At 47.0% G+C, this 26,740-nt stretch overlaps 2 protein-coding genes across 4 annotated transcripts in view; one reads left to right on the forward strand and one right to left on the reverse strand.

The window, feature by feature from the left end:
• The window catches only part of LOC144127808 (CD151 antigen-like), a 275,341-nt gene extending 259,901 nt beyond the window's left edge, over positions 1-15,440 (forward strand). For both annotated transcript variants that reach the window (XM_077660742.1, XM_077660739.1), the window contains exon 7: positions 14,553-15,440. In XM_077660742.1, coding sequence (XP_077516868.1) covers positions 14,553-15,062 — 510 coding nt within the window. In that variant the 3' untranslated portion in view covers positions 15,063-15,440. The remainder of the gene's footprint in view (positions 1-14,552) is intronic.
• The window catches only part of LOC144127807 (uncharacterized), a 1,292,097-nt gene that overhangs the window by 997,202 nt on the left and 268,155 nt on the right, over positions 1-26,740 (reverse strand). The gene's annotated exons all lie outside the window — the stretch shown is intronic.

Below are 26,740 nucleotides of genomic sequence, written 5' to 3' on the forward strand. Positions count from 1 at the left end.
CTTTCCTCCCACCCTTTCACGTTCATTTTATTTATTAACACCCTCATGGTCTTTTGGCATTGCACAGTGGAATGATTGAACGGATAACACATTAAACAAAAGCAACAACTGCAAAAAAATAATAAATTATACTTGTTTGGCTCCTCACTATCAATGTTAGCTTGTAAATTTTTTAAACGTTGATGGCCTTCAATTGCAGCGATAAGTCCGAGAAACCGGTTCCAAGCCATTTATGTGCGTGTAATAAAACCGTGTAACAGCAGTTAGAATGACAAGAAATAGTTCCAACTTTGTCGGAGTAATCAAGAATTCCAACTTTGCCGGAATGGTCAAGGCGGACAGAACGATAGGGCGTATTAGAGATTAGTTCATTGGTAAGGTGGGTGCTGTGGAAGTGTGTTTTCTGAAAAACGCAGGTGCGTAAATAATAGCGACGCGAGGCAACTGACGGTAGACCTAGGGCTTGTGTCATGGTAGAAGTACTGGCAGTCCGATTTGGGTTATGAAGAATGAACCGAGTAGAATTATTCTGAACAAATTCGAGTGAGTTATGTTATCAGAGCTCGGGTCCTATACACAGGAAGCGTATTAAAATTTAGTCCAGACCAATGTTTCGTAAAGAAGCAGTTTTAGTGATAAGGGGGCAGAAGAAAAGTTACATGGCAGGTATCCTAGTATTAAACGGGACCATGTTAGGACGGCGCGAAATGTACTCCAAGGCACCAGTAAGATGTTGGTGACTCTTGAATAGTCTTACTAAAATTGTAGACAGCTGGACGTAACTGTACGGGTTGCGCGCAAGACTGTTTTTTTCTATTAAGTGACATAAGCATCTGACCCCACTAATTAAAAATAGCGTAAAGTCAGTTTGTAACGTGGTAACGCACGGGAGTAGGCCGTTAATATAGATTAAGAAAAGGAGGCCCAAAGCCGGCCTTGTGGCACTCCTGAGTTGACCGAGCTATAAGATGTATGATTGTTGTGAGATACAAACTGAGAACCGGACAAAGGCACTCCTGAGTTGACCGAACTATAAGATGTATGGTTGTTGTGAGATACAAACTGAGAACCGGACAAAGGAAGTTTGGCATAGGCACGCAATAATTTGGGATTAAGGTTAAATAGCGCTCTTTTTAAGAGCAGCAGTTTATGGCAATCTTTGTGGAATGTTTTGGCAAAGTCTAAGAAAATGCAATCGGTGAGGGAGCGGCACTCAAGGATTAGGTAGAGGTTATTCATAAAGATAATTAGCTGTATTTCATAGGAGGATGTTTTCGGTATTCCTGTTGTGTGTGTGGGAAAAGAATTTCAGTCAACAAAGTCGAGATTTTTCATGGGATAGTACTTAGCGAAATTGGGCTGTAGTTGTATGGGGAAGCGGTACTACCTGACTTACGGAGTGGAACCCCATCTCGCCATTCGTCTGGTCTCTCACCTGTGCCAGTGGCATGTTGAAAATTGAAAACAAACACAGTGACGAGTAAACCGTTGTGCCCTTTAGAAACCTGGCATTAACAAGGTCGACACCGGGACATATAACACCTTCAAACACTCAATTATTTTCTCAATACCACAACTATCAATAACAATTGCATTTATAGGCGAGTGATTGTAGGAGGGTGGATTAGGTAATAATGACCGGTTGGAAAAGCCAAACTTGCAAAATACATTATTAAAAATGGTTGGACGTTCACACTCAGCAATAGAAACTCCGCTACAGTCAGGCAGCGTTACTGATGTCTTTCACGAAGGGTTAACAACGCGCCAGAATGTTTAGGTTATCACGGAGCATGCGTGTGACTGTGCTCTGCGTGATGTAATTTCTTCCTTCTTTTATAGCCAGAATGTATGTTTTGTAAGCTCATTTATACGCTACCCTGCGCTCGTCTGAACGAGCCAGTTTTGCCGCGCGATAAAGTAGCTTATTTCGGTGCAAGTGGGCATGTAAAGTGATTTCGTTTTCGGTGCGTCTTTCTAAATTAATCCTTTTTGAACATGTCCATGCAGTTGCACATCTTGGTTTTTGCTGTGTGTGTTGGAGCTACACACCTTACGCAGCTTGTTTCAAGACCTGAAAGGTCTGTTACATCGAACCTGTTAGACTTAACTCCTGCGACTCCTCCTGACTTCTTACATTCTATGACTTATATGCCCGGTTTGAGTGATCATTGCCTTATTCACTTCGAAATAACAGTGCATACTAGAAGGAAAGTTAGCAGCGCCGAAAGAATTAGAGACTGTTCGAGAGGCGACTGCACATCAAGTGACAGGAAATTGTACCCTTCATAGAAAACTGCATGCATACCTTCTTCGAGGGAACAGCTGTTCAAAATTTGGCCTTACTTAAGAATAAAGTCTTGTTACTAGTCGTTAAGTTAGTCCCAATACGCGGAAATTGAAAAAAATTCCGATGACCATCGTTCACCGTCGCCATGAAATGACTTCAGAAGACGAAGCAACGCCTCTTTCCTCTTGCAAAACGTGTAAGCACGTGGAACATTGGTGGGCATACAGTGATCTTCTGGGAACGTATCGATCAGCTATCGAAGGAGCCAAGCACGTCTTTCTGCACAACACTGCGTTCACTCCTTTCCACTAATCCATCTATGTTCTAGAACATTATCAGACCAAAAGAACGATCCAGACTTCTGATAGTGCGGGGAATACTATGACAAGTGATGAATATTGTGCTGCCTTAAACGTCACATTTGCAAAATTATTTTCTTGTTTTGTTGATGTGGCCCCATGCGTGCTTAAGAGCGATCTCTTTCCGATGTACCCCATTGCCACCGATTCTGCAGGCATTGTGACGTTAATCCAGGGCCTGAAGTTATCGTCCAGTTGCGGTGTTGACAATAATAATCCCAAGTTTTTGAAGAACCCAGCTGTTTATTAGAGGGAAACTTTGTGATGAGCTCAACCTAAGATCGGGCAGGCTATAAAGAAGACCAAAGGTGTCAGCCTTAACGCCTTCTTCAAGGTCAAGACGCACAAAGAGGATTGGCCCTTCAGAACAATTGTTTCGGAGCGAGGAAGTTGGCAGCATGTTTTGGGGTGCTTCCTACAAGATTCTCTTTCCTTGCTAACAGTGGACGATCCTTTCATGATAAGAAAGCCAGAGCAAGTCTCTTAACTACCTCGAAGAACAGTGCCTGCAAGGGGCAAACATTTTCTCTGTGGACCTAAAAGACTTATACTACTCCCTGCCACACTATCAGCTGTTCGAGGCAGTTAAAGAAAGCATTGAAGCCTTGGGAACAGTAAAGTTTCAAAATGCCTGCGGCATTAGTTGTACAAGCTTCCTTGAAGTGCTGGCATTGTACCTGCGCTCCACCTTCATAACCTTTAATGGAGGGCTGTACATCCAACACAATGGAGTGTGCATAGGATCATGTGTTGCGCCTCTTCTTAGCGACCTGCTGCTTGGACGTTATGACAGAACCCTGAAAGAAGCCCTGCAAACCAGCAGCTCGCTTAGCGTCTTCCGTTATGTGGACGACTTTTTGATCGTCTACAAGGCATCTGATTCAGGACCCCAGAGGGATGTGGAAGACCTTTTCCAGATCTTCGCAGAGACTTTTAAAGACTTCACTATGACAAACGAATTACCTGAAAATAACCAACTCCAGTTTCTTGATCTGCGCCTATTCATACGCCCAGAACACATCTGCTGGTGTTACTCTCCGCGATCAAAAAAAGGCATCATGCCATACCTTTCAGCGCACTCCAAACTAGTTAAAAAGGGCATGAAGAGCGCCCTCAACCGGTCATGTCGTCATCGCATCAATGAAAGCTTGAAGGGCCAGCTGCAACGACTGCGCACTGCTGGTTTCCCGGATGCGGTTCTCCGTAGTGTTGGCAGCAAGTTCCTCAAAGACTTCCGGCAAGCGGCCACAACGACGCAGAAGCACGAGGGGAAGGGAGAAAACTGTTGTGATCCCGTACGTGCACGGCGTGAGTCATCCGCTGAAAGAAGCCTTAGGGCGGTCCGACGTCGGGTTGGTCTTCTCTGCGCCAAACAAGCTGGAAAAACTTTGCAAGCTGCTCAATCCAGCAGATATGGTGTCAAAACAGCGTGGAAAGAAGCACGAAAAAACGTTCATTGATTGTACAAAGCAAGTCGTCTACGATATTCCTTTATCGTGTGGATCAGCATACATAGGACAAACTGGGCGCTGTTTGAATGACAGGCTCAGAGAGCACAATGCACTGCCACTTTGGACAGGACCAAGGTTCTTGAACGCTACAAGAACCAGCTTGACCGCGAACTTCTTGAGGCGTATGCCATACATCAACGAGGGGAGAAGTGCGTCAGCACTCCTCCAGTTAACCTGAAAAGCAATGAAATCAGATTTCTCGATGGCTGATTAGAAGAATCTTATGACCTAGTTTCATGCTTTTATCATATGACTCCGACAGCTCGTGCGAGCGTACCACTTCCCTTTCATAGTCATTTGTGAATCACGCGTCGAGGAAAATTTTGGACTGCATGGATACGACTTTCACCATTCAACACGACCACATGACGTCAGGCTTTCGCAAAGATATCCCGGTCTCTTTGGTTGATGTCCAGCCTCACAGTGACAACGAATACGTGTGCGCCATAACGCTAATTTGCATACAAGTGTACACTTTCATTGGAGTATATCTTGAGCCAGGCAAACTTTTCGACCCTCCGAGGCTCGAAAACTTGATGGGAAGGACCGCATAATATGTGCGGAGACAATGAAATTTGGGGTAGCCCACATACATGTGCCCGAGGAGCCAAGCTTGCTGAACTTCCTTAACACATTCAGTTGAGCAACTAAATGATGGGACTACTACTTACCTCCGAGGCCCGTCGACTGCCAGCAGCATCGACGTGACCTTTGTAACAAGTTCATTTGCCCGCAACTTTGCCTAGTGCACCGATTGGAAACACGTGGAAGTGACCATTGCCCAGTCCTTATATCATCTGTCCACGCGCAGAATGGCGCCAAGGAAAATCTTTACAAAAGCTACAGAGTGGGATGCCTACAAGGACGCTGCAAGCAAAGAAATTAATGCCGCAACCCGGAATGAGGAATCTGTATGGACAACGGCTCGTTGCGTGAGAGAAAGTACAATAATTACAGCGAAAAATGATAGGCAATCTTCAAATTATGAGGTATTTCAAAAGCTGTGCGCTATTCGTATGTGAGCTGAAAGGAAAACTTTGCCCACGAAAAACATTGAAGACCCTCGTGCCTGCCGAAGGGCACAACGTTACATTCAGCGTTATGTGGATAAACTCAGTTGGCAAAGATGGCGTGAATTTTGTTCAACAATGGATGTGCGCCAACCAGTAAAGAAAATTTGGCGGATCGCTAGAGGTATGCGTACGCCAATCCAACAGCTTCACCCCTCCTGTGCCTTCTCCCTGCATGAACGGAAATTCCTAAAGTTTGCGCTTAGTTTGTGTTTCCGCTGTTCATGCATAAAATGTCTTAGGTTTATGTATGCCTTTCTTCTTTGCATGTGACCAATGGCGCCACTTTTGCTGGATGTTGTGGGCCTCGGGAGCTTGTCAAGCTACGGCTTTTTTCCCGGGGCCCACTGCTCTCTAACAAGAAATAAACTGAAACTGAAGTCTCGGAAGACTACTGCAGACTACTGTCTGTGGGGTCAGGGCCCTCGACACTTTCCGCAGATGGTCGACCAGGCATCCCACAGGCGGCAGTGGCAGCGTTGGACCTGCTTTTCACAATTTAAGGGCTATCCGCAGCTATCGTGGAATCAAACAGACGCAAGTCTCTTGGTCACATTGAAGTGACCTATGATGGAATCGCAAATCTACCCCAACACTCCTCTCTTTGACTCCTGGAATAATGCAATTTTTCCTGGATGACTGATGATTCCCCACAGAATGGAATCTGGCGGAAAATGTGCCTGTTTTGAAACCTTGTAAGCACTCAAGACTGAAAACGGCGCGAAATCATGAACCAACTGGCCCAACAATCCTCCCTTTTGCTTGTAAGCACCCAACAAGCTACGCATCCTTCCGGCCCATCGCTCGACTGAGCTGCGTAGGTAATCTTATGGAGCATATGCTCTACAAACGCATCACCTGGTTCCCCGAAAGCCGAAATGAGTATCCCCAAGAACTCAACGGGTTCCGTCAAAACAGGTCTGTGACTGACAATGTCATCACCTCGTCTCATCGCATGAAGAGTACCTTCATGCTGGGTACATACCGATAGCTGTTTACCTTGACATCAAGGCCGCTTTGGCTCTGTTTTCCACCAGGCAATTCTCGCGTCTTTGGCGAGTCTTGGCCTCGGAGGAAAGGGGAACAAACGGATTGGACACTAAGTGGACGACAAATTTTTATGAGCACTCCAATTGGCCAAATACTCTTTCACGCAGTGAAGGGGGGCGCACCACAGTGAGCGTTGATCAGCCCTCTCCTGTTAAATATTGTCCTTATACACATAACAAGAAACCTTCCGTGAGGAGTGCGCATAACGATTTTTGCAGATGGCATCTGCATCTGGAACGCGTCACGTTCGCTCTATATTACTCAGCAACGTCATCACAGAGCGTTACTGCACATCTGGATGTAACTGGCCCTCCGAGTTCTTTGTCTCTCGTGAGAAATGAGTATTTCTATGGCTTTCACAAGAAAAATGATGACTTGATATCCGCTCCTCCTCGGTGGACGGTCACTACCTTATGTACGATCGCAGTGGTTCCTAGGTGTGGCGACCGACAGTAATCTCTCGTGGTCACCTCAGGTCAAAAAACTCTGCTAAAGGATCAGTGCAGCATCAAAAGTTTTCATGTTCATGGCGGGGACACGGTGGGGCAGCAAGTGCCGCTCAGTGGTTCTGCTTGAAAAGGCCTAGGTTGAAGGAACCTTGCGTTATTGTCTACCGGTGCTTCAAAGATTATCTGCAACAAGCAAGAAGATTCTCGAGGCCGCGCGGAACAACTGCCTGCGGCTGTGCCTTGGCCTCCCAAAGGGTTTCTTTGCGTCAGGAACAGTAGAGGAAGCAGGCTGTCTGCCGCTAGATGTGATTGCCGCCCAGGAGATTATGCGTACCCACCTCCGCCATGTCATCCAAGGGAAGCATTTCCTACACAGTGTCCATCTAACTCACTGCAACTCTGGCTTTGGCCAAGCTGTGCAGCTCCTGCCATAGAAACTACTACGCCTCTCCTTTCTTCCCTAGAAACACCCGACTTTAAAGATGTAGTTGATTCCAGATGTGAATGCAAAGAGCCGCATGCCACAGGCAGCGTTTCTCCAAGCTATTCTAGCCTACCTAGCCGAGGAATATACGCAGCACACCCGCATCCTCACCGACCGTTAAACTACTCAAGAAACCTCTTGCTGTGGCCTTTATGCGTCCTCAACAGGCCATATCCTTTCCTACCAGCTGCAACGGAAGGCTTCCTCTACGACTGCTGAGGTTCACGGCATCATAGAAGCTGTTTCCTCTATTCAGCGCCGATCCCCGGCCGATGAGTTATCTTTACCGCCTCCAAAGCATTCCTGCAGATCCTGTCCAACCTGCTGAACAACTCCAAACATCAGCCCATTTCTCTTGACATCGGGTATCTACATCATTTGGCTATTGTCGCAGGCCACTGCATAGCATTTCAGTGGATACCAGCACCTTGTGGCATTCTGGCCAACGAAAAAGGAGATGAAGCCGCCCGTAAAGGTCACCAACATCAGTGTTACATACAGACCTTCTTTACGAAATCTGATGCGTCCCAAACGGCAACAAGATTTGCTTCCGAAGACACCTATCGGGTCTGGAGCTTGCCGACATATCACTACCAATTTCTGTATTCAGTCGACCCATACCCCAGATCAAGACTCCCACCCAGAGTTCCTCGCCATGTGGAAACACTTTATCACCTACTTGGCTGCACACTGCTTTTACAAACGGCTTGCGATACCGTTTCGGGCAAATGAACAGTGCGCTTTGTGAAAATTGCGGCTCGATCGAAACCCTGGAACATATCCTGCTTGTGTGCTCCGAGTATGCTGACGAGCGTGCTTTCTATGAACATCGCATGGAGAAGCTCTCCCCAGTGCCTGAAAAAATGGACAGTATTTTAGGTCCCTTATCCTGCGCTAGGCAACAGAGACATGCAATGAACTTTTCATTTGCATATTTAAACGACATTGTACATCTTGACAAGCTTTAATTTCACCAAGCTTGTTATCCTCATACATTCTCCACGTAGTAAACTTTGGTAGCACATTTATCGCACTATGCACTTCATCATTGAATCTGTAACATCCTTACTCGCTGGCGCACATTAGTACGCGTTTAGTGGCTTCATTTTACCTCCTCCCCGTTTTATTTCTTTTATTTTTATCGTTTCCGCACCGCTCTCTTTCCTTCTTTACCTCCTAAATTCTCTTCCCTACGCAGAGTAGTATGCCAGCGATTTTTAAACGCCGGTTAAATTCACTGCTTTTTCCATTAAAGGATTCTCTCTCGTGTGTCCCTCTTTTCGAGGCGTGTTTTTTTTAGTTTTGGTTTCAAAGCTCAGACGCGTGGCAACTACCATCCAGCTGCGCAGTCCTATACTCTCACCATACCTGGATGAACACCACACTCCGCGTAGTTTTCACGGCGGCTCTCCAGCGACGCATTATTGCGCTCTCCTCATACCTTCCGGCGTCCACGGTAACCACCTTCTCGTTGCGCATTTATACTACTAGTACTACTGCTACCACGGCTACGGCGCCCCGAAACACAGCGAGCGGACCGACCTTTCACAGCTGGCGCTCGAAAATTAGGGGGCCCTCAATAATCATTATGCGATGGCAAAGAGCCCACATTTGGTCTTCTGTTTGCTTCCAGAGCAAAAGTGTAACGCTTAGCGCATTCTTCCCTCTCCCTCCACGTGATATGGTTCTTCTGCTGATAACATCCTCGGTCATGCGGAACTTGTATTTTCTTGTTCATGATGAGGCCTATGAAAAAAACCTGGTATCGGGGGCTGTAATAGAAGCGCGACGGCGGAGCGCGTCGTGTGCTTGTCCTTCCGAGTTGGAATAAGACATTCTTGATAAGATTGAGTGTCGTCGCTTGCTCGTCGTTCGTCTGGAAACATAACATGGTAGACTCCCGTTGGGTTGTTCACATGGCAACCATGTTGCACATTGCTCCGCCCGCTTCAGAACAACCTCCGTCTACGATGGCCACCCTCTGGGTTCTTCACGTGGCAACCGACCCTCTCCCCTAAAAGTAGACTATGCCACCTCCCCGCCGTACGCAACCCTACGCCGGACACTTTTTATTCGCGGCGAGGCTCTTAATGTGAACGCATTAAACACAGGAACATCCCAAAATAGTAGTCCGAAGAGTGGAACTTTAGAGCCAGGCCTGTGCATAGATTTTTTAATTCTGCATACGTAATACCAATTCCAATTCAACGAAGAGGAAAACTGCTATGACTAAAATTTTTGTCCGTCTTACTGAAAGCGAAACTTGCACCTGAACCTGAGCCTGGCCCTTTTATAAGCAGACTCGCCACTTTCATGCAGTCTACCTAGCCCCTTACTCTGCAAAGTCTACATGCCATACAATTGTGGACAAAAGCAATTTTGAACTGGAAAGAGTTTATAAAGGCAGTTTCTTCATACATTACAATATTTCACTGTAACAATCAATATACCCGTAGGCCACCCGTCGGTAGGTTTGCATATTTTTGCTATCAATGATTTGGCTATCGTCAAAAGCGTTCGCCATTGGTTTTCTATGGCAGTTCTAACTGCTCGATGCGACAAACGAAACGCTATAAAATAATATTTTGCTGCATATAGGAAGAATGGACCGTTTACTTCATTATTTTTATACGAGTCCCTTGCACTTTTGCATTATTCAGAAATTTTTTTCCAATATTGTTGGGCCTGAAGACTTCCAATCGCAGAGCTGGGGCGCTTTTTGAGCAAAGTTTGGCGCTCTTTTAGCAGCGACTGCAATCCAATCGCAGGCCTGGACCACGGGTCGCGTCTGCCAATCGTCGAACCGAGATAGCTACGCCAAGCAGTCGGGACTGTTCCGCCATAATCGGTTGGCTGAGCCGCAACTTAGCGACGACCTCCATCTGCGGCGGCTTGTCGTCTCCGCCTCCATGAACACAAATGCGCGTCGTTGCGCTGTAGGGATTCTTAGTTGGTTGTACAACTTCCTGGTAGAAGAGATTGGACGGACTGACGGCATGTAAACTTACTGAAATTACATGAGGGCGCTGTTTTGAAAACATCTGCCTCGTAAACTCACAGTCATGCCGTTACAGGTTTACTCGGGAAGACTGAAAACGATGAACCGCGACTTGATTTGAACAAAGTGCTGAAGAACTGTTACTCCCTTGACAGGGGCCCCGGAGCTCTTTTTTTTTGAGTGAGGAGGCAAGACTTCGAGCTTATTTTGCTATTTATTTAATGCTCATTTACACAATAAATTTCATATTCTTATTATTTTTTTATTTTTCACAGCTCAAAAGAAGGTTGATGCAGACTGTCACGTTGTGGTGACGACGCTCCAGCAGTGAGGAAGACAACGAAAAAACCTCCAAAAGAAACTGTCTAAGGGGCTGACTCGCACCCACTAAGAACTGAATGACTCGGCGGCGGCGATAGCCACAAGCATGCTCGGCGGTCATCGAACTGAATATCTGAAGTTCTGCGCCCACTAAGAACTGAATGACTCGGCGGCGGCGATAGCCACAAGCATGCTCGGCGGTCATCGAACTGAATATCTGAAGTTCTGCGCCCACTAAGAACTGAATGACTCGGCGGCGGCGATAGCCACAAGCATGCTCGGCGGTCATCGAACTGAATATCTGAAGTTCTGCGCCCACTAAGAACTGAATGACTCGGCGGCGGCGATAGCCACAAGCATGCTCGGCGGTCATCGAACTGAATATCTGAAGTTCTGCGCCCACTAAGAACTGAATGACTCGGCGGCGGCGATAGCCACAAGCATGCTCGGCGGTCATCGAACTGAATATCTGAAGTTCTGCGCCCACTAAGAACTGAATGACTCGGCGGCGGCGATAGCCACAAGCATGCTCGGCGGTCATCGAACTGAATATCTGAAGTTCTGCGCCCACTAAGAACTGAATGACTCGGCGGCGGCGATAGCCACAAGCATGCTCGGCGGTCATCGAGCTGAATATCTGAAGTTCTGCGCCCACTAAGAACTGAATGACTCGGCGGCGGCGATAGCCACAAGCATGCTCGGCGGTCATCGAACTGAATATCTGAAGTTCTGCGCCCACTAAGAACTGAATGACTCGGCGGCGGCGATAGCCACAAGCATGCTCGGCGGTCATCGAACTGAATATCTGAAGTTCTGCGCCCACTAAGAACTGAATGACTCGGCGGCGGCGATAGCCACAAGCATGCTCGGCGGTCATCGAACTGAATATCTGAAGTTCTGCGCCCACTAAGAACTGAATGACTCGGCGGCGGCGATAGCCACAAGCATGCTCGGCGGTCATCGAACTGAATATCTGAAGTTCTGCGCCCACTAAGAACTGAATGACTCGGCGGCGGCGATAGCCACAAGCATGCTCGGCGGTCATCGAACTGAATATCTGAAGTTCTGCGCCCACTAAGAACTGAATGACTCGGCGGCGGCGATAGCCACAAGCATGCTCGGCGGTCATCGAACTGAATATCTGAAGTTCTGCGCCCACTAAGAACTGAATGACTCGGCGGCGGCGATAGCCACAAGCATGCTCGGCGGTCATCGAACTGAATATCTGAAGTTCTGCGCCCACTAAGAACTGAATGACTCGGCGGCGGCGATAGCCACAAGCATGCTCGGCGGTCATCGAACTGAATATCTGAAGTTCTGCGCCCACTAAGAACTGAATGACTCGGCGGCGGCGATAGCCACAAGCGTGCTCGGCGGTCATCGAACTGAATATCTGAAGTTCTGCAGTTCTTGGCCGTGCTCAATTTAAAGCTGGCAAGGAACTTTTGAGATAAGGAACCAAAAGCTACTACAACAATCTGGAAAAATGTGGAAGCATTTGCACGTGGCCACGATCAATGGAGATAAGTCTCGTCGCATCTGGCATTCCAAAACAAAGTGATAAAGCCGCGTGCCGGCGGTTTTGAGTTGGAACGAACAAACGGTGCAAAAATTCACTCCACTATCAAACGAATTAAAATGGGAAGCTTTATGGATAGGAATTTTACCCACGAGGAGTGATCAGTTGCAATAAAAAAGTTTGCGCACAGTTTGTTTAAATTCTGCTAATCATGATCATGTACATAGATCACACAGTCGACTTCTGTTGGGACATGACTGGTTTAGGTTTCTCATATACGATATGCTTTACAACTGGCTACGAAGTCAAGTAGCTAAGCCCCACTGTGCTTTGCATTTTAAAAGAGTCGTAGAGCTAAAATCTTTCAACTGTCAGCAATCTGATCCAAATGCCAGCAATTGGAGACTGGGGGGGGGGGGGGGGGGGGGGGGGGCGCTGCCCTCTCTGAAAAAATGTTGAGGGGGGAAGGGGGCGACCGCCCCCTTGCCCCCCCACCCCCCCCTGTTCCGGGGTTCCTGCTCGGCTCTATTTGCAGGGATAACAGAACCGCGTAAACTCTCAAAAGGAGCGATGCATACCCTACAGGTTTTTAAAGCAGACGACTCGCACGCGAGCATTCGCAATGAATTCCAATTCATCAGTTCGCACAGCACACTAAGGCGCCCGTGTGCTGTGCGATTTCAGTGCAAGTTAAAGATCCCCAGGTGGTCGAAATTATTCCGGAGCCCTCCACTACGGCACCTCATTCTTCCTTTCTGCTTTCACTCCCTACCTTATCCCTTCCCTTACGGCGCGGTTCAGGTGTCCAACGATATATGAGACAGATACTGCGCCATTTCCTTTCCCCCAAAACCAATTATTATTATTATTATTATTATTATTATTATTATTATTATTATTATTATTATTATTATTATTATTATTATTATTATTATCAGTTCGCTAGCGCCACCTACTTGCTCTGACCGGAGAGCGACTGCTCCAAACGGAGAGTCGGGGCTGACTTCCCGATGCAAGAGCACCGTCGTGGAGCATGTGGACTGCTCCGGATCTGCAATTGGAATTGACCACAACGTGAAAAAATTCCCCTAGTTTACTAGCTCAATCACAGATTCGAATTGTTTACCTCCCCTCGTTCTACAGCCCTTGGAGATGCTGCAATCGATCACACAGCGTCTAGAGAGTTAACGTTTCCGGTCATGACCGTTAAGGAGTTTATTTATTTAATGCTGACATCAATGAGGTGTTGTGTAATAGTGATTCCTCCCGGAATAGCAAATGTGTTTGGAAGTTTTGCACAGTTGTGTTTCATGCTTTTTATGCTGTATGCATCGACAGGGTGTTTAATTTGAGAGTTTACACAATTTTTAAAATAGGCTTTTTGAGTTATCAGAGCGCTATTTTCGCACAGCATTATCAGCGATGTAGTACACACGAATACATCTAAGAAGTACTAACTAGCAACATAGTTAACTTCTACTGTTAGGCTCTAATTATTGAGACGCGTGTACCTTACCATAAGTTATCGATATCACTTTTTTAGAATTTAGAAAACGCGGTCACCCTCGGCGCTGCGGCCCAGCAAGTTCTGGCTGGCTCCATCGCGCCAAAATACACGCGCTTTCGAGAACCTTGCAGGCAAAGCAACCTCTGCAGTGCACGTGACTCGCCTAAACAGCCAAAATTTGTTATGTCACAGCGCCGAGGGTAACCGCGGTTTCAGAATTCTAAAACCTGATAAGAATATTACTAACGGTGGGCTACACGCCTGTCAACAATTAAGGAGACTGTGGAGACACACTCTGCGCACATTTCCGCGCAGCCTCCGCCTTGTCATGCATCCGGCCCAGCGTAACATTGCCACACGCGCTGCACTGCGTTACCGACAAAACACAGCGCCACCACTGCGTCACACGAGGCACGCGTCACCGGCGGTGGCTACAAAAACAGGCTGCCCGGCTGGGAAGAGCGGCTTTCTTCCTTCCGCTACAGAGTCGAGCGTAGCGTGGCTATGCTCGTCCGCTGCCAACGCTAATCGAATAAACAGCTGTTACGTTTTTATGTTGGGATTCGTCATTCAGCAGAATGGCATCCGACAAGGCTAACAGTAATAGTTTAAAAGTTATCTATTCAATATAAGTAAATCAGCCTGTTAGCAGTCTTACCTGTATTCGTGTGTACTACACCGATGACAATGCTATTTTTAAAAAAAGGATGTTAAGTCTTAGGTGCAAGACCCTGTATAATTCAGTCCCGCTTGGCCACCCAGACTCCAGCATCGTGTACTTATATAAACAAATTAATGCTTTCTCGCCGTTTCACCCGCGGCACCTTATGCAAATGTCATTAGTTGTGGCTCGCACACGATGAGTGTTTTACATATTGCCGTAGCAGGCATGATGAACCGTCGTGCATCATGGGTGCTGGCAAAACATTTTTCCTGTCGGTGCGAGCTATGACTCCGTTTCCCTTGACCCCGACCGGGTTCGCTTGCGGGTGTGCAGGAAGGGTACGGCCTCCGGCCGGGCTACCGACTGCTCTGGGACCGGCTGCAGGGCGAGCAGCGCTGCTGCGGAGTGGACGGGCCCGAGGACTACAACGCCACCGCCTGGCTGCGCGAGCAGCGCATGGCCCACCCGTGGGTGCGGCACCAGGTTCCGGCCTCGTGCTGCCCGGCCGAGGCCGCCTGCCTGGACCGCTCGACGGGGGCCTACCGGGCGCCCTGCCACGAGGCGCTGCTCAGGTGGCTGCAGCGGAGCGCCGACCTGCTCTGCGTGCTGGGCTTCTGCGTGATGGCCTTCCTGAAGCTCTGCTTCGTGGGCATCCTGCGCTACGAGATACGCGAGATGGTCCACAAGATCCGCATCCTGAGCACCGGCGCCGAGTGCCCTGCGGAGGAGCGCCACAAGGGCGGAGACGCGGCGCTGCTGCTCGAGAAGCGCGCCAAGCCGTCCAACGGCAACAACAACGATGCGTCCTTCGACGAATGCCACCACAAGTCCAGTCCCGTCTGACGGGCCAGAGAGGAGGCCCGGGGGTCGGCGAGCGGACAGCTTCCACACAGGCTGATAGCGAGCCTGCATTCCCCTCGTACGGCCCGCTCATCGCATTGCTTGCTCACCCGAGGGTGCTCACATATTGAGAGGGGAGGGCTCTTCCGTTGCGAATATCGCTACCCGCGCGGCTAGGATAGTGTCTAGAAGCTTGTTATCAACGCAGATCGTCCGGTGGTATGGGACTTTTAGAAAAGCAGCATGATATTGCGTTACATGAGGGCGACATATTTAAGAAGCAAGAAAACATTGTGTAGTAATAAAGCGCAAGTAGAACTGCTGCTCTCTTCAATAGCAGCATGGATCTGCAGCACCCGCGGGGTGGGGGCGGGGGGGGGGGGGGGGCTAGCGCTGAATTACTTTCAGATCTGTTCGACACTTCTGCGGCATAATCACTTGTCGCTCGCGGAGGAAGAGTGAAAGAAAACTAGAAAATAATTAAAACAAACAGTAAATATCAATCCGTAGTTTTAAAGAGTGTCTTGCAAAATTGAGGGATGGCTGAGCAGAATACAGAAAAAAGAAAGCATACTACTTAAAAAGGAAACACTATGAAAGATTCAGAGCCAGATCCCCCCTCTGAATTATAGTTCGAACTCAGGTTCACGAGCACCCGAAGCGGTTCAGTTGGGAGCATGCCAACATTCTATGGTCATGCATGATTTCTCTTTTTTTTTTCAACGTCAGGCAAGCAATGTGATGGTTCGGAATTGGATAGCTGTCCACTCCAGGCCTTCCCCTGTGCTGGTTCTGAGACAGTGGTGTTGTGCTGCATGAAACAAGGACATGCTGGACCGCAGACGACGCTTGTTTTTCGCGTACGTTGTCCTGAGACTTCTCTTGTGATTGCTGCTGTCAGAGAGAGCTGCGAAGATGGACTCCAGCAGTCGGACAACCTGTGCTTGTTACTCAAGGGAAGCGGCTGTCTTTGCCTCACAAAAGTGCACACTTCTGGAGTGGCAGAGAAGCATATGTGCACTGGCCTTATGAGTATGATGGAAAAAGCAAAGTATTACCAAGCCTGAAACGGAAGTAGTTTATAGTAACTTGTGCTTTTAAACATGAAATACTTTTATTTCGCTTTGTTTCGACGCAGAAGTTTCGAAAAATCCATGGAGCTCAAGTAAAAGAATTCATTTGTCAAAGATGACCCATCAAGAGAACTAAGCTTCCTGCTGCAATTTAATTGCTCAAAGCTTTTAATATATGGTTGCGAATTATCTAAGAAGTCCTTATTTGAAAGCTACTAGTAGTCTGTATTTTACTCCTGAAAACTGCTCTCCCATTTGGTTTACCAAGTAATGGGCTCTCAGTAAACGGAAAGAATACCCGATCTAAGATGAGCAGCCTCAGAGAACAGGAGCCCTAGAAGTTATCATAGCACGTTGTAAGCCATCAGCTTGTGAGGAGTGCGACAAGAGGGGCTAATGGGCACCATTTTTTCTCTTCTTTGCGGTGGCGTGGGCCATCTCCCGCTCAGCACAGCAATCGGCCCAAATTGGGAGGTTAGCTTCGCCGAGGCAAGAAGTTGATTGCTGATATGCAGATCGACATAATAGCTTATTTTAATGCAGCAACATTCCAATGTGAGGATGCCGTCACTATATTATATGTACGCTGAACATTTTGGCGCATCGAGTTGTCAGCGGTATCCGGCTCTTTAGGTAGAAACGTATTGTAGGTCTTTTTGCGGCATGTATGAGCATGGCAATGTCCAAACTTGGTTCATTCCCATATATGATTTTACTGCAATTACATGAATAACTCCAAAATCTTCGAGTGAGAACGCAGTCGCCACCTTGCGCTGGTCGCAGCCGGATATGTTTACTACCAGGCGAGAGGCCCAGTTCACCATTCTTGTTATTTATTTTTTTATCAGCTGCTAGAAGTTACCATTAGCGCTAGCTGTGCCTGAACTTGAGCTTATTTGCCTCGCGTGCGCTAAACTGAGCGTAATCTGAAAGGTGCAAGTAGTATGTCTAAGAAAACAACTGAACATCGCCAGCACAGTTCGCAGACGGATGCAGTTCTTCGATGCGAAGCTCCGCCCATGCGAGAGCGGAACTGCTCGTATGCGATGCTAAGCGCTGGGATGTTGAGGGGCGGTCCTTGCTCCTCTCTGTTCTCGGGACTTGAGCCGAGACGAAAAGCTTACCGTTGCCGCGTGGCTTGCGACCTTTGCGCAGAACGTGATGGAACTTGCTGAGAAACAAAATTTCCCCTTTTGGACCTAGATACCTGCTTATCAAGAGTTTGCAACAGTTAGATGCAGCTGTGAGGCTGGCTTAAGTTATAAACTAGCACCCGTGTCGTCATCTATATATCAAAGGCCTGAAGTGCCGCAGGATGAATGGTAAAATAAAAAAGCACATCCCAGCACCGACATCAAATAAGGCCAGCTTATAGGAATTCATAGCACTATCTGAAGGGCTTAATTTCTTCTAATACGCAGGCTCTGGCGTATTGAAACAACTCTAGATCACGTTTATGGTATAGGGTTTATGCGGGTTTAACGTCCCAAAGCCACTCGGGCCATTAGTGATGCTGTAGTGAAGGGCTCCGGTAATTTAGACCACCTGGGGTTCTTTAACGTGCACTGACATCGCACAGCACGCGGGCCTCTAGAATTCGACCGCCGCGGCAGGGATCGAACCCACGTCTTTTGGGTCAGCAGCCGAGCGCCATAACCACTCAGCCACCGCTGCGGATCTGGATCATATGGGATAGTATATTAAAAAACAAGGAAACTGCTCGGACCGCTAGAAATCAAAACTTCAATGCGCTTTTTAGCTACACGGGCATAATGTGACGAGAGAAAAATAATGAACGCCTTGTTTCATTGTAGACACCCGTCTTTTACAAATCAGAAAATCTCGAACAGGTGCTAAAGCCCGGTTCCTGCATCTGTCTTAATGGCTCGCCTGCGCCCTGTGCATGCGAAGGAAGCTCAATTTCTTCCTTTATGTGTACAGCGTAAACATACAAGCCACTCTTGCTTCTGCTTTGATCTTGGCGTGACTCGGTTTTACACAGCGCGAGAGTGTGCTGCAGTTCAACAGGAGACGCGATCTGCTGCGACATCGATAGCCTAGTGCCCTCGAGCAGTGGCCGGCGAAGCTCATCTGTTCGCGCCGCCCTTGGTTCGAAACTGAGTGGCGGCAGTTATATTTCTGCAGATATCCCAAGGATGTCCCGGATTTGACCGCGTTAAGAAGTGTTTTCGCACCAAAACTTTTCTCCGAGATGTTCGCTTGCCGCTCACAGCCGAGGAAATACGACGTGACAAAAGCGCGACGCATTTGGGACCTTGCATGCTCAGTGCAAAGAGGGGCGAAATATTTCCCGGAGTCCACAAATCACGGTTGTTCGGAGAATCCTATCCGCTTCCACAACTTTCCAGCCTCTTCCTGAACTCGAAAATGCATGCGAGGTGTTTTCGGGGCTTTGATGTTGCCAAAATTGGTGTGCTTCCGTCAAAAGTCAAGCGCCAAACTGTGGCCAGTTATTTGCACCCAGTTCACTCGCACCGCCAGAATAAAGCAACTTGGCCATTGAATAGTTCGGAAGAAACAAACATCTGTCACAAGTGTAATGCAGTACTCTCCTACTGTGCGCGCACAAACCATATCACTCGTAGTGAAACATTCATTTGCACCCAACCGAACACTAATTGCTGCCGCTCTGATACGCGCACCCCGAACACTCCGAATGTGAGCATGTCGCGTATTATTAACCGCGTTATTTCACGTCTTGCTTAGCCGTAAAAAATACCATACCTTCTGAGAATTGAAGAGGCGATAGTAATCCACTATTGCTGCTTTTATTTCTTCTGCGCAGTTTCACCATCGTAACTGCAATCGACCAACAGACAGGCGGCCGACAAACGTTATCAAAACTGCTAATAACCGTCTGGAACAGTGCGCATATTGCATAATACATCGGCAGTAAGGCGCAGTTGCGTGAAAACATCGAACTCGGGAGTGCGCTCTAGAAGCACGATGCAACTGGGCCTTACACATTTCTAGGCTAGTTGGTCGGTGGCTTTCACTCATTCGCGCATTTTTTTTTCTACATATATCGCGTGTTTTATAGTAAAGAGTCAGTTGTCAGTCAGCGCCCGTGTCGTCTATTCTTTCGTGTCCATCGTTTCAGAAGAATGGTGAGTTGGGCGAGTTGGGTGTAGTTCATTTTAGCGGTACATTCAGCGCGAAGGGACGAAGGACACAGAAAAAAGGACAAAACAAGCGCTGATTGTGTCAGCGCTTGTTTTGTCCCCTTTCTGTGTCCTTCGTCCCTTCGCGCTGAATGTACCGCTAAAATGTCCATCGTTTTTGTTGCGCTATATCAGTGAGATGTGAACAGATTAGCCCAATACGCCATTCTCTTGAATTATTTCGGAACACGTTACGCGGAACAATAGCAAATTTAAGCCCATACATGGGCACGTCGCGTGTCCCCGGCCAAGGTGAACTAGGCTTATAAACCACCACTACGGAAAGTGCGGCTCGCTCGAGGGAAAAAACGATGAGGAAGCAGCTGACGATAAGTTGCACTGTTTTCTGGCCGTACTTAACCTTGGCCTCGCTCAGAGTTTTGACCTCAAGTCTGCCGGTCGCTTTTCTCCACCTGCCTTTCCTGACGGCGTTATCTACTGCGGAATATACGCTAGAAGAGGCTGCTGCGACGAACGCGACCTTTCAGTTACACTGATCATGACGGCCTCATTTTCCATTTTTCGGTGCCTCTTCAAAGCAAGGAACTCCCCGCGTTCACACAGGGCAGACAATCCAGGAGCAGTGGGAAGGTTACAGTAAACTTCCTTTTCTTCATCACCTGTACAGGAGAGATGCCGGTGCTTTGCTGACTGCGTTTTTTTTTCTGATATTACCTTGAGGCAGGCATCACATGTGCACGCACTAGACGACGCTGTGTCGAAGTGACTTTTTAGCACTTTGAAATAACCGTTTGAGTCCGTTGTCTTAGCATACTTTGTAGCTAAAAATTGACTTCGAGACCTCTTCCCTAAATGAAACTGGGTAATTAGGAATACACACTTTTCGCACGGAACGAGCTTTATACTTTCCTTCTGGTGACATTCAGCCCAGTTACCGAAGCCTGTTTGTTTTCGGTAGCTCTCAAGAGGCACTAAAAGAGCTGTCTTTTTGTGCTAATATCGTACACATGCCATGTCATGTGATTTTGACTAGCATTTTCGAGCACGTTTTTAACTAGCACAAGAAATTTATCACGAGTAAAGAAAAACCAGTCCTTAATCAGCGCTTTCCGAAGTATGCGTGACCAAGAAAGACAGCAAACATTTTCACACTTGTTAGTCTGCTTCCTGAAACAGTGGAAAATACAGGGTTGACGACCTGAACACTTTCAGGCGCAAGCAGGATAGACTGCGACAGGGTTCCCACATATCTTGAAAATCAAATCAACCATAGACAAGCTACAAGTCCCCAGCTAGTTACGGCCATATCTTACAACCCAGGTTGTGCGCACACAGCGTTTCTAAAATCGCTTTTGTGCAGATGGGTGACGGATCGGGATAGGTGGTGCCTATACCTCATTTTCGGAAGGTTGAAAATCAACACGGACACAAAGAGGCAAGGACAAGGGCTCGTCCTTTCCTCTTTGTGTCCGTGTTGATTTTCAACCTTTCGGAAATGAGGTATAGGCATCACGATGAGCAAAGCGTCGGGCTAGTCGGTACAGCATGTCTAGAGGAACATCGTTGGGAAAAAGACGACGGACAGAAGTAAGGACACCCACATGCGCCGACTAAGAATTGGAACTGTGCCTCCGAGCAAAGGCATATATAATGTGAATAAAACGGGGGTGGTGCCGGGGCGATGCTGTGTTATCATCGAAAAACAGCGCCGTCTCATCACAATAATAACGGCTTTAAAAAGGCGCGAAAAAAACTAAAAGCGATAAAAGTCGACGGTGTAGACAGGCGGTACAAAAGAAGCAGGTAAAAAGTATAGCCTAAAGGCGGGTAAAAGTTTTCATTGCTTTTAGTATTTTCGCGCGTTTGTAATCTTTTTTATGATTGTGACGCGATTGCGTTGTTTAGATCTGTTCTAGATACCTACCCGGATCGGTCACCCATCTGCACACAGGGGATTTTAGGAACGCCTCGTCCTCGCCTGTATATGTTTGTGTCGGTGTTTAAAGCAGCGCAGCCGCCTTTGTCGTTAGGGAGTGCTAGCCCGCCCTTTGCTGTTAGGGATGCAAGCGGTCCCTTCATTTGGCTCCTTTCAGGCAAAACTGACTACCCAGAGTCAGTTTCTTGCATATATTACGGCACGAAGAGAATTGGGATTGCTTGTAATAATGAAATATTTGTCTTACATTTTAAAGTCAGTGCAGCGAAGTGTCAACTGGAGTGCGCTAAACAACGCAGGATAAATAGGTTGCGGCAGATGAAGGCAAATGTATTTCGTTTGCCGCATTCGACCCAATTCAGCATTGATATTGAGGAAGTTGGGAAGGCTGCAAATGCATGCCCAGCTATGTTATAAGGGGCGGCCACCGTTTTTCATTCATCTCGGCTTTCATCACGTAGTTCGCCCTTGAGGTAATTTGCGCAGGAAGGGTGTTGCAGTCGGGGCTTTCGCTGGCTATGCGAAGGCGCATAGCGCGTCAAGTGCAATCAAGGTTGTGCTCGTTCTTAAATAAAGATGCGAAAGCTGCTTTCCAAGTTAACACTCTAAATCACAATGTTAAGTGCTACTGAAACATTATGCACACTGTCAGAACTGTTCCCTAAAGGAGAAACTGTTTTCCTTTCTGCTAACTAGGCTAGCATGAGTAATTCGACGAAAGGAGATGGGCGCCAGTTCTTCGAAAATAAAGGAAAAAGCATGATTATAAGAGACCACAGCATTGTATGAGGTAATCGCTACAAGCTCTTCTCGTTTACAGCAGGCGCGAAGCAAAGCTTGAGTTGATTTCGGCAAAGCTTAATTTTTATGGAGGCTACGACCAAGAATGTCATTTTTGCAGATCATCTAATCGTACCAGAGAGACTACAACAACTGCACTGACATGGCACATGCTCATTTCGTATCCTTCTCTCGGAGCGTGAAGTGTTTAGCAACACTTTACAGGGAGCTGGATGAATTTCGAGGCAAGAAACATTCCGTAAAAATGAATTGCGCGGCAACTGCTGGTCGCGGCCGACGCCGGGAGAGAACGGCGCCAGCCAGAAGAAGCAACAATGTGCCTCCGGCGGCGGTTTGTCCCACGAAGGTTAGCTCACACGGCCTTGCAAAGTCTCCCTCGGTCGCAACGCGGCTGAGCAAAGTGCACTCTCTTTTTCGCTTCTTCTTATTTCTTACTTCGCACCGGCGAGGCGCCGCTCTTTGTAGAGCTAGACAGCAGCACAAACACTGCTGTAGACGAGCATGTTATATTTTGTAAAAAGAGAACGTCAGTATGGGGTAGCGTTGTGAGTACAATGACGTGTACATAAACTAGCTTGGCATCGGCTGGATGCGGAGCGCACTCAACGCGCCAGGAATCGTTCCAGCGGCTGCCTATTTTGCCGTGATGCTTGTGGACTGAAGAGCTTTGCGCCTTGAAAACTGTTGCTTACCAGTACATATACATATATCTAAAAATATTTACAGGTATTGTTAACTGTAGACCAGGGAAAGCGCTGGTGAACGTTTTTGTCAATTGTTGTGCTCTCGGAAGAATAAAGCCACGTGACTCCAATCACTGTGTGTCTAGTCACTCGCACTCAGGTGTACAGGCTTCATCTTTGTGAAGAAAACCACAGCAGGATATCACACTGTAACGACAGCAAGGGCTTTACCACAAAAGAGAAGTTAAATAAATCTCCAAATTTTATTGCAAGCAATGCGCTTCAAACATGCTGGTTTACGAAGCAAGCGAGAAAGTGTTCCGTCAACAAGAAGCAACATCATATTGGCAGTCTTTGTTTAAAAACATACTGTTTAAACCTTTCTGAGCCTAAATGGTTCTGTAGCAATTTTTTAATGACCGAGCATGTCACCAGCAAATGTGGTGTTAGGTGTGTCAACTTCTCAAAATCGTACTTAGCGGAAGCTCTAGAAATGTTTAATTTTCAATGCTGAAAACTGCAACCGCTTGTCAGGGAACCTGGCTATAATTTTCGCTTTCAATAGTTTCTGAATGAAAATCTCTACTTCTTTTTTGTACAGTTGATCAACAGTGAAATAGTTAGGTTTTGAGAAATTCTGGGGGCAGTGTTCACCGAAATGTGCGTGTTTTAAACACCACGCGCAGCTTTTTTTCCCAGACGCGGCAAGTTTGGTTTTTATTTTGGTTGGCAGAGCCTTACACGAGTAAAGTGTAATGTAATGGCATGCCAATGTTCATGCAACCATTAAATGGGCCCCAGTTAGGCCGCGCAGACAGCCCGAGTCAAGCGAGCTGCGTGGGTTTCTCGTGAAACGCGGCTTCGTCGGCACGATCCCAACCGAAGGGAGAGTCCGAAAGTCGTCATCCCGTGCACACACGGGGTTGCGCACAATCTCAAATTATTGCCGTGTGGTTTCTGTGTGCTGCTTTGTGTGCCTAGCAAAGTAGTTTCTATGAGCGCGAATGTGGACAACAGGAGAGTGTGACACGCCGCATATGTCGTGCGAGGTTGGTGTGATTTGCGAGTTTCCTTGTAAATCTCACCTTAGAATTTTGTAGAACAATCACCTCCGATATCTTGGATTTTTGGTCTGGATAACAAATGTTTTGTTTTGCTAATATCCAACTCCGATTGATGTGGATTTAACCGAGCAGAAAGAATGAATAGCCAGTGATTTGCTACTGCCTGTATCTCCTGAGTAGTATTACCGATAAAAAATGTTTGTGGCGTCTCCATATCTTATATTGTGAGTTCTCTGGAGTATCTTTAACTGTGCAATTAATGTATAACAGAAATAAGATCGGACCTAAAAGTGCCCTTAGGAGTACATGTAGTGATGACGTTAATTTATAATTTTATGCTATTGTCGCAAGTATTGTTGCCGGTTGGTGAGGCGCCTAGTAATCAGGTTCGACACAATTTTCGTAATTCCATACTTGCTCTGTTTTCTAGACAATATACTATTATGCGCAACTCAATCAAAAACGTAGCGCCAGTCCCAAAAGATTCGTGGTGGTGCTAAATTTTTTTCGGTGCTATTTGTTATATTTCCTTAATTTCAGTGACATATTCCATGTTCTTGTTTTATTCGTGTGAAAGCCAAACTGCAGAGGTGTCACTTGCCACATAGCCCTAAACAGACACGGACGCAAGGAGCCAAACGGCACGGGCGCTAGAGGTGTAATTATTTCTGCTCGATGAACACATTAGCGTAATCGTCTGTTTAAAGCGTGCAATCTCTCTTAAATGAGATAAGCTGGAAGCATCAATCTTTCTATAAATTCTGCGTTCTATTCGGACTGACTCCTTTGTCATACCAGTGCACCGCCCAACTCACGGTTAGCACACGAACCTATATGACTGAAATGGCTCCGTTATTAATTTAATAATTATAATCGTCTCCTTTGTGAATCACACTGACAGGAGCAGCCTTCATATATTCTACGAAGTAATCTGTGTTTATAATGTGAGATAATTTACTATTGATTATACCTGAAAATACCTTAATAAGTTTTACTGATATTCCATCAGCACAAACAGAGCTACTATCTCGAAGAAAATTAATATCAATTACTTAGTTTGCACTTCTAAGGTTTTAAACTATTTGACTTGCAGGATGGTTGTTCCAAAACTTACCGGGTCTGTGTGCACATCAGTAGTGTGCGGCGAAGCGCGAAAAGTTTAAATATCGCCATTAATGTTTTTTTTTTGTACGGCAGCCGTTTCGTTAATTGAATCAAATTAAATATTTATTTCTACCATCTATACTACAGATTGAGGGAAACAAAAAAAAAATGCTGCCAATAGGCGCTTTGAAAAGTTCGCACTCGAATGTTAAGCGGCGTTCCGACAACAGCAATAAAAAACACAGGCGGTAAACAAATCAGTGCATAAGAAAAAAATAAAAGACCTTGTTCTGAGAAAACAAATACCGAGATAAGTGAAATCAGTGTTTCCACTCTTCAAACATGGATCTGAGTGACTGAATCAAAATAAATAGATTGGTAATGATTCAGAACTGGTGGTAAGGAATAACATAGGCGTTTTTTAGCAGAACTCAAACGGCCTGCAGCAACTTTCTGATCTTCGTCATGCCTGAATAACGGGATAACCTACATACCACGCACCATCGCTGTGGTGTATGCCTTCCCATTTTATGTGGAACAGCTTCAGCGCTCCAGTCTGTCTGTCTTTCTTATTCCTGTGTTTTTTGTGCTGTTTTCATACAGAATGTCTCACCAGCTTGCCCAACAATACACCTTGAACAACTCACGTCGGTCAGACAGGGCGATGCATTAACGAGCGGCTGAGGAACATGCCCGAAAGCTAATGCACAATGTTGAAAAAGACGCATATCCTTTGTCTCACATTAATGATTACTTAAACCTTGCACCGCAGTTTGATCAGACCGATCTCGGCAGATACAAAAATGAACACGCTTGTCTGTTCGTAGGGGCTTATCACATTAAAAAGTAGACGACTCTATCAGCGATATTTATTTTTTTTAGTGCCGTTGTGTAGATTACCTGTGTACGTCTGCGTTCACCGCAAGTGGGGGAGCACAGCTTAGCAAGTCCATTGAATCTGCCGGAGACAGTCGACCGAACACACGCAGCGCCTCCCCAGGCAAACACATATTGAGTGCTGCAGCCCATTTTTCCTTCGGCCAGCTATGCCCTTCTGCGATACGTTCAAAACGTCTGAGGTATGCATCGAAGTCATCCCTGCGATCGTCGAAAGGCGGGATAAGCTTGTGTGGGCTAACGGCTACCGAGGGCCCCGAAGCGGGCTCACGATTACCCCCGCCAGCTTCTGCGAGCCTTAATTGGAGCTGCAATCTACGCTCTTAAGACAGCCTCTGCTTGGGCCTTGGCATGCTCGCGTTATGCTGAATGTGCAGCGCGTTACTTCTCCCACCATGCTATGCGGGTATAGATCGTTGGTCGCCATGTGAGTTTTGAGTCTCGCTAACACTACATGCTCGAGGAGCTTCCCGAGGCATGAAGTTAGTGAAATCAGGCGAAGGTTTTGAAGCGTAAGTGGTTTGTATGGTTTGGGTATGAATATTACCTTCGCGTGGCGCCAGGACTGCGGGGAGGATACCCTCCAGCAGGGGTTGAAGTATTGTGTAATTTGGAGTATCGATTGGTCGCCCTGATTACGGAGCATGGAGTTTCAGATTTGGTCTGCGCCAGGTGGGGAGTTGGCTCGGAGAGTCAGGAGGGCCGCTTTAACTTCCGTCTCAGTGATGTCTGTGTCGAGTGTTGGATTGGCTGGTCCTGTATAGGTGGGTTGAGGTGTGGGGGCACCCGGAGAGGTGTATGTGTTCTGAAGTGTGTTTATGAGGGCTTCGGGATCGTCAGTGTGTTGGTGTGTGAGGCGTGTCACGAGGTTTTGTGTTGATAATTTGGTTTTGTGGGGTCGATGAGGTATCGGAGGAGTTGCCATGTGCTTTTGCTGGACAGGTTTCCGGCGATTCTGTCACATTTCTGTCTCCAGTTGG

This window comes from Amblyomma americanum, chromosome 4 (genome assembly GCF_052857255.1).
Source record: "Amblyomma americanum isolate KBUSLIRL-KWMA chromosome 4, ASM5285725v1, whole genome shotgun sequence".
Taxonomy (NCBI): domain Eukaryota; kingdom Metazoa; phylum Arthropoda; class Arachnida; order Ixodida; family Ixodidae; genus Amblyomma; species Amblyomma americanum.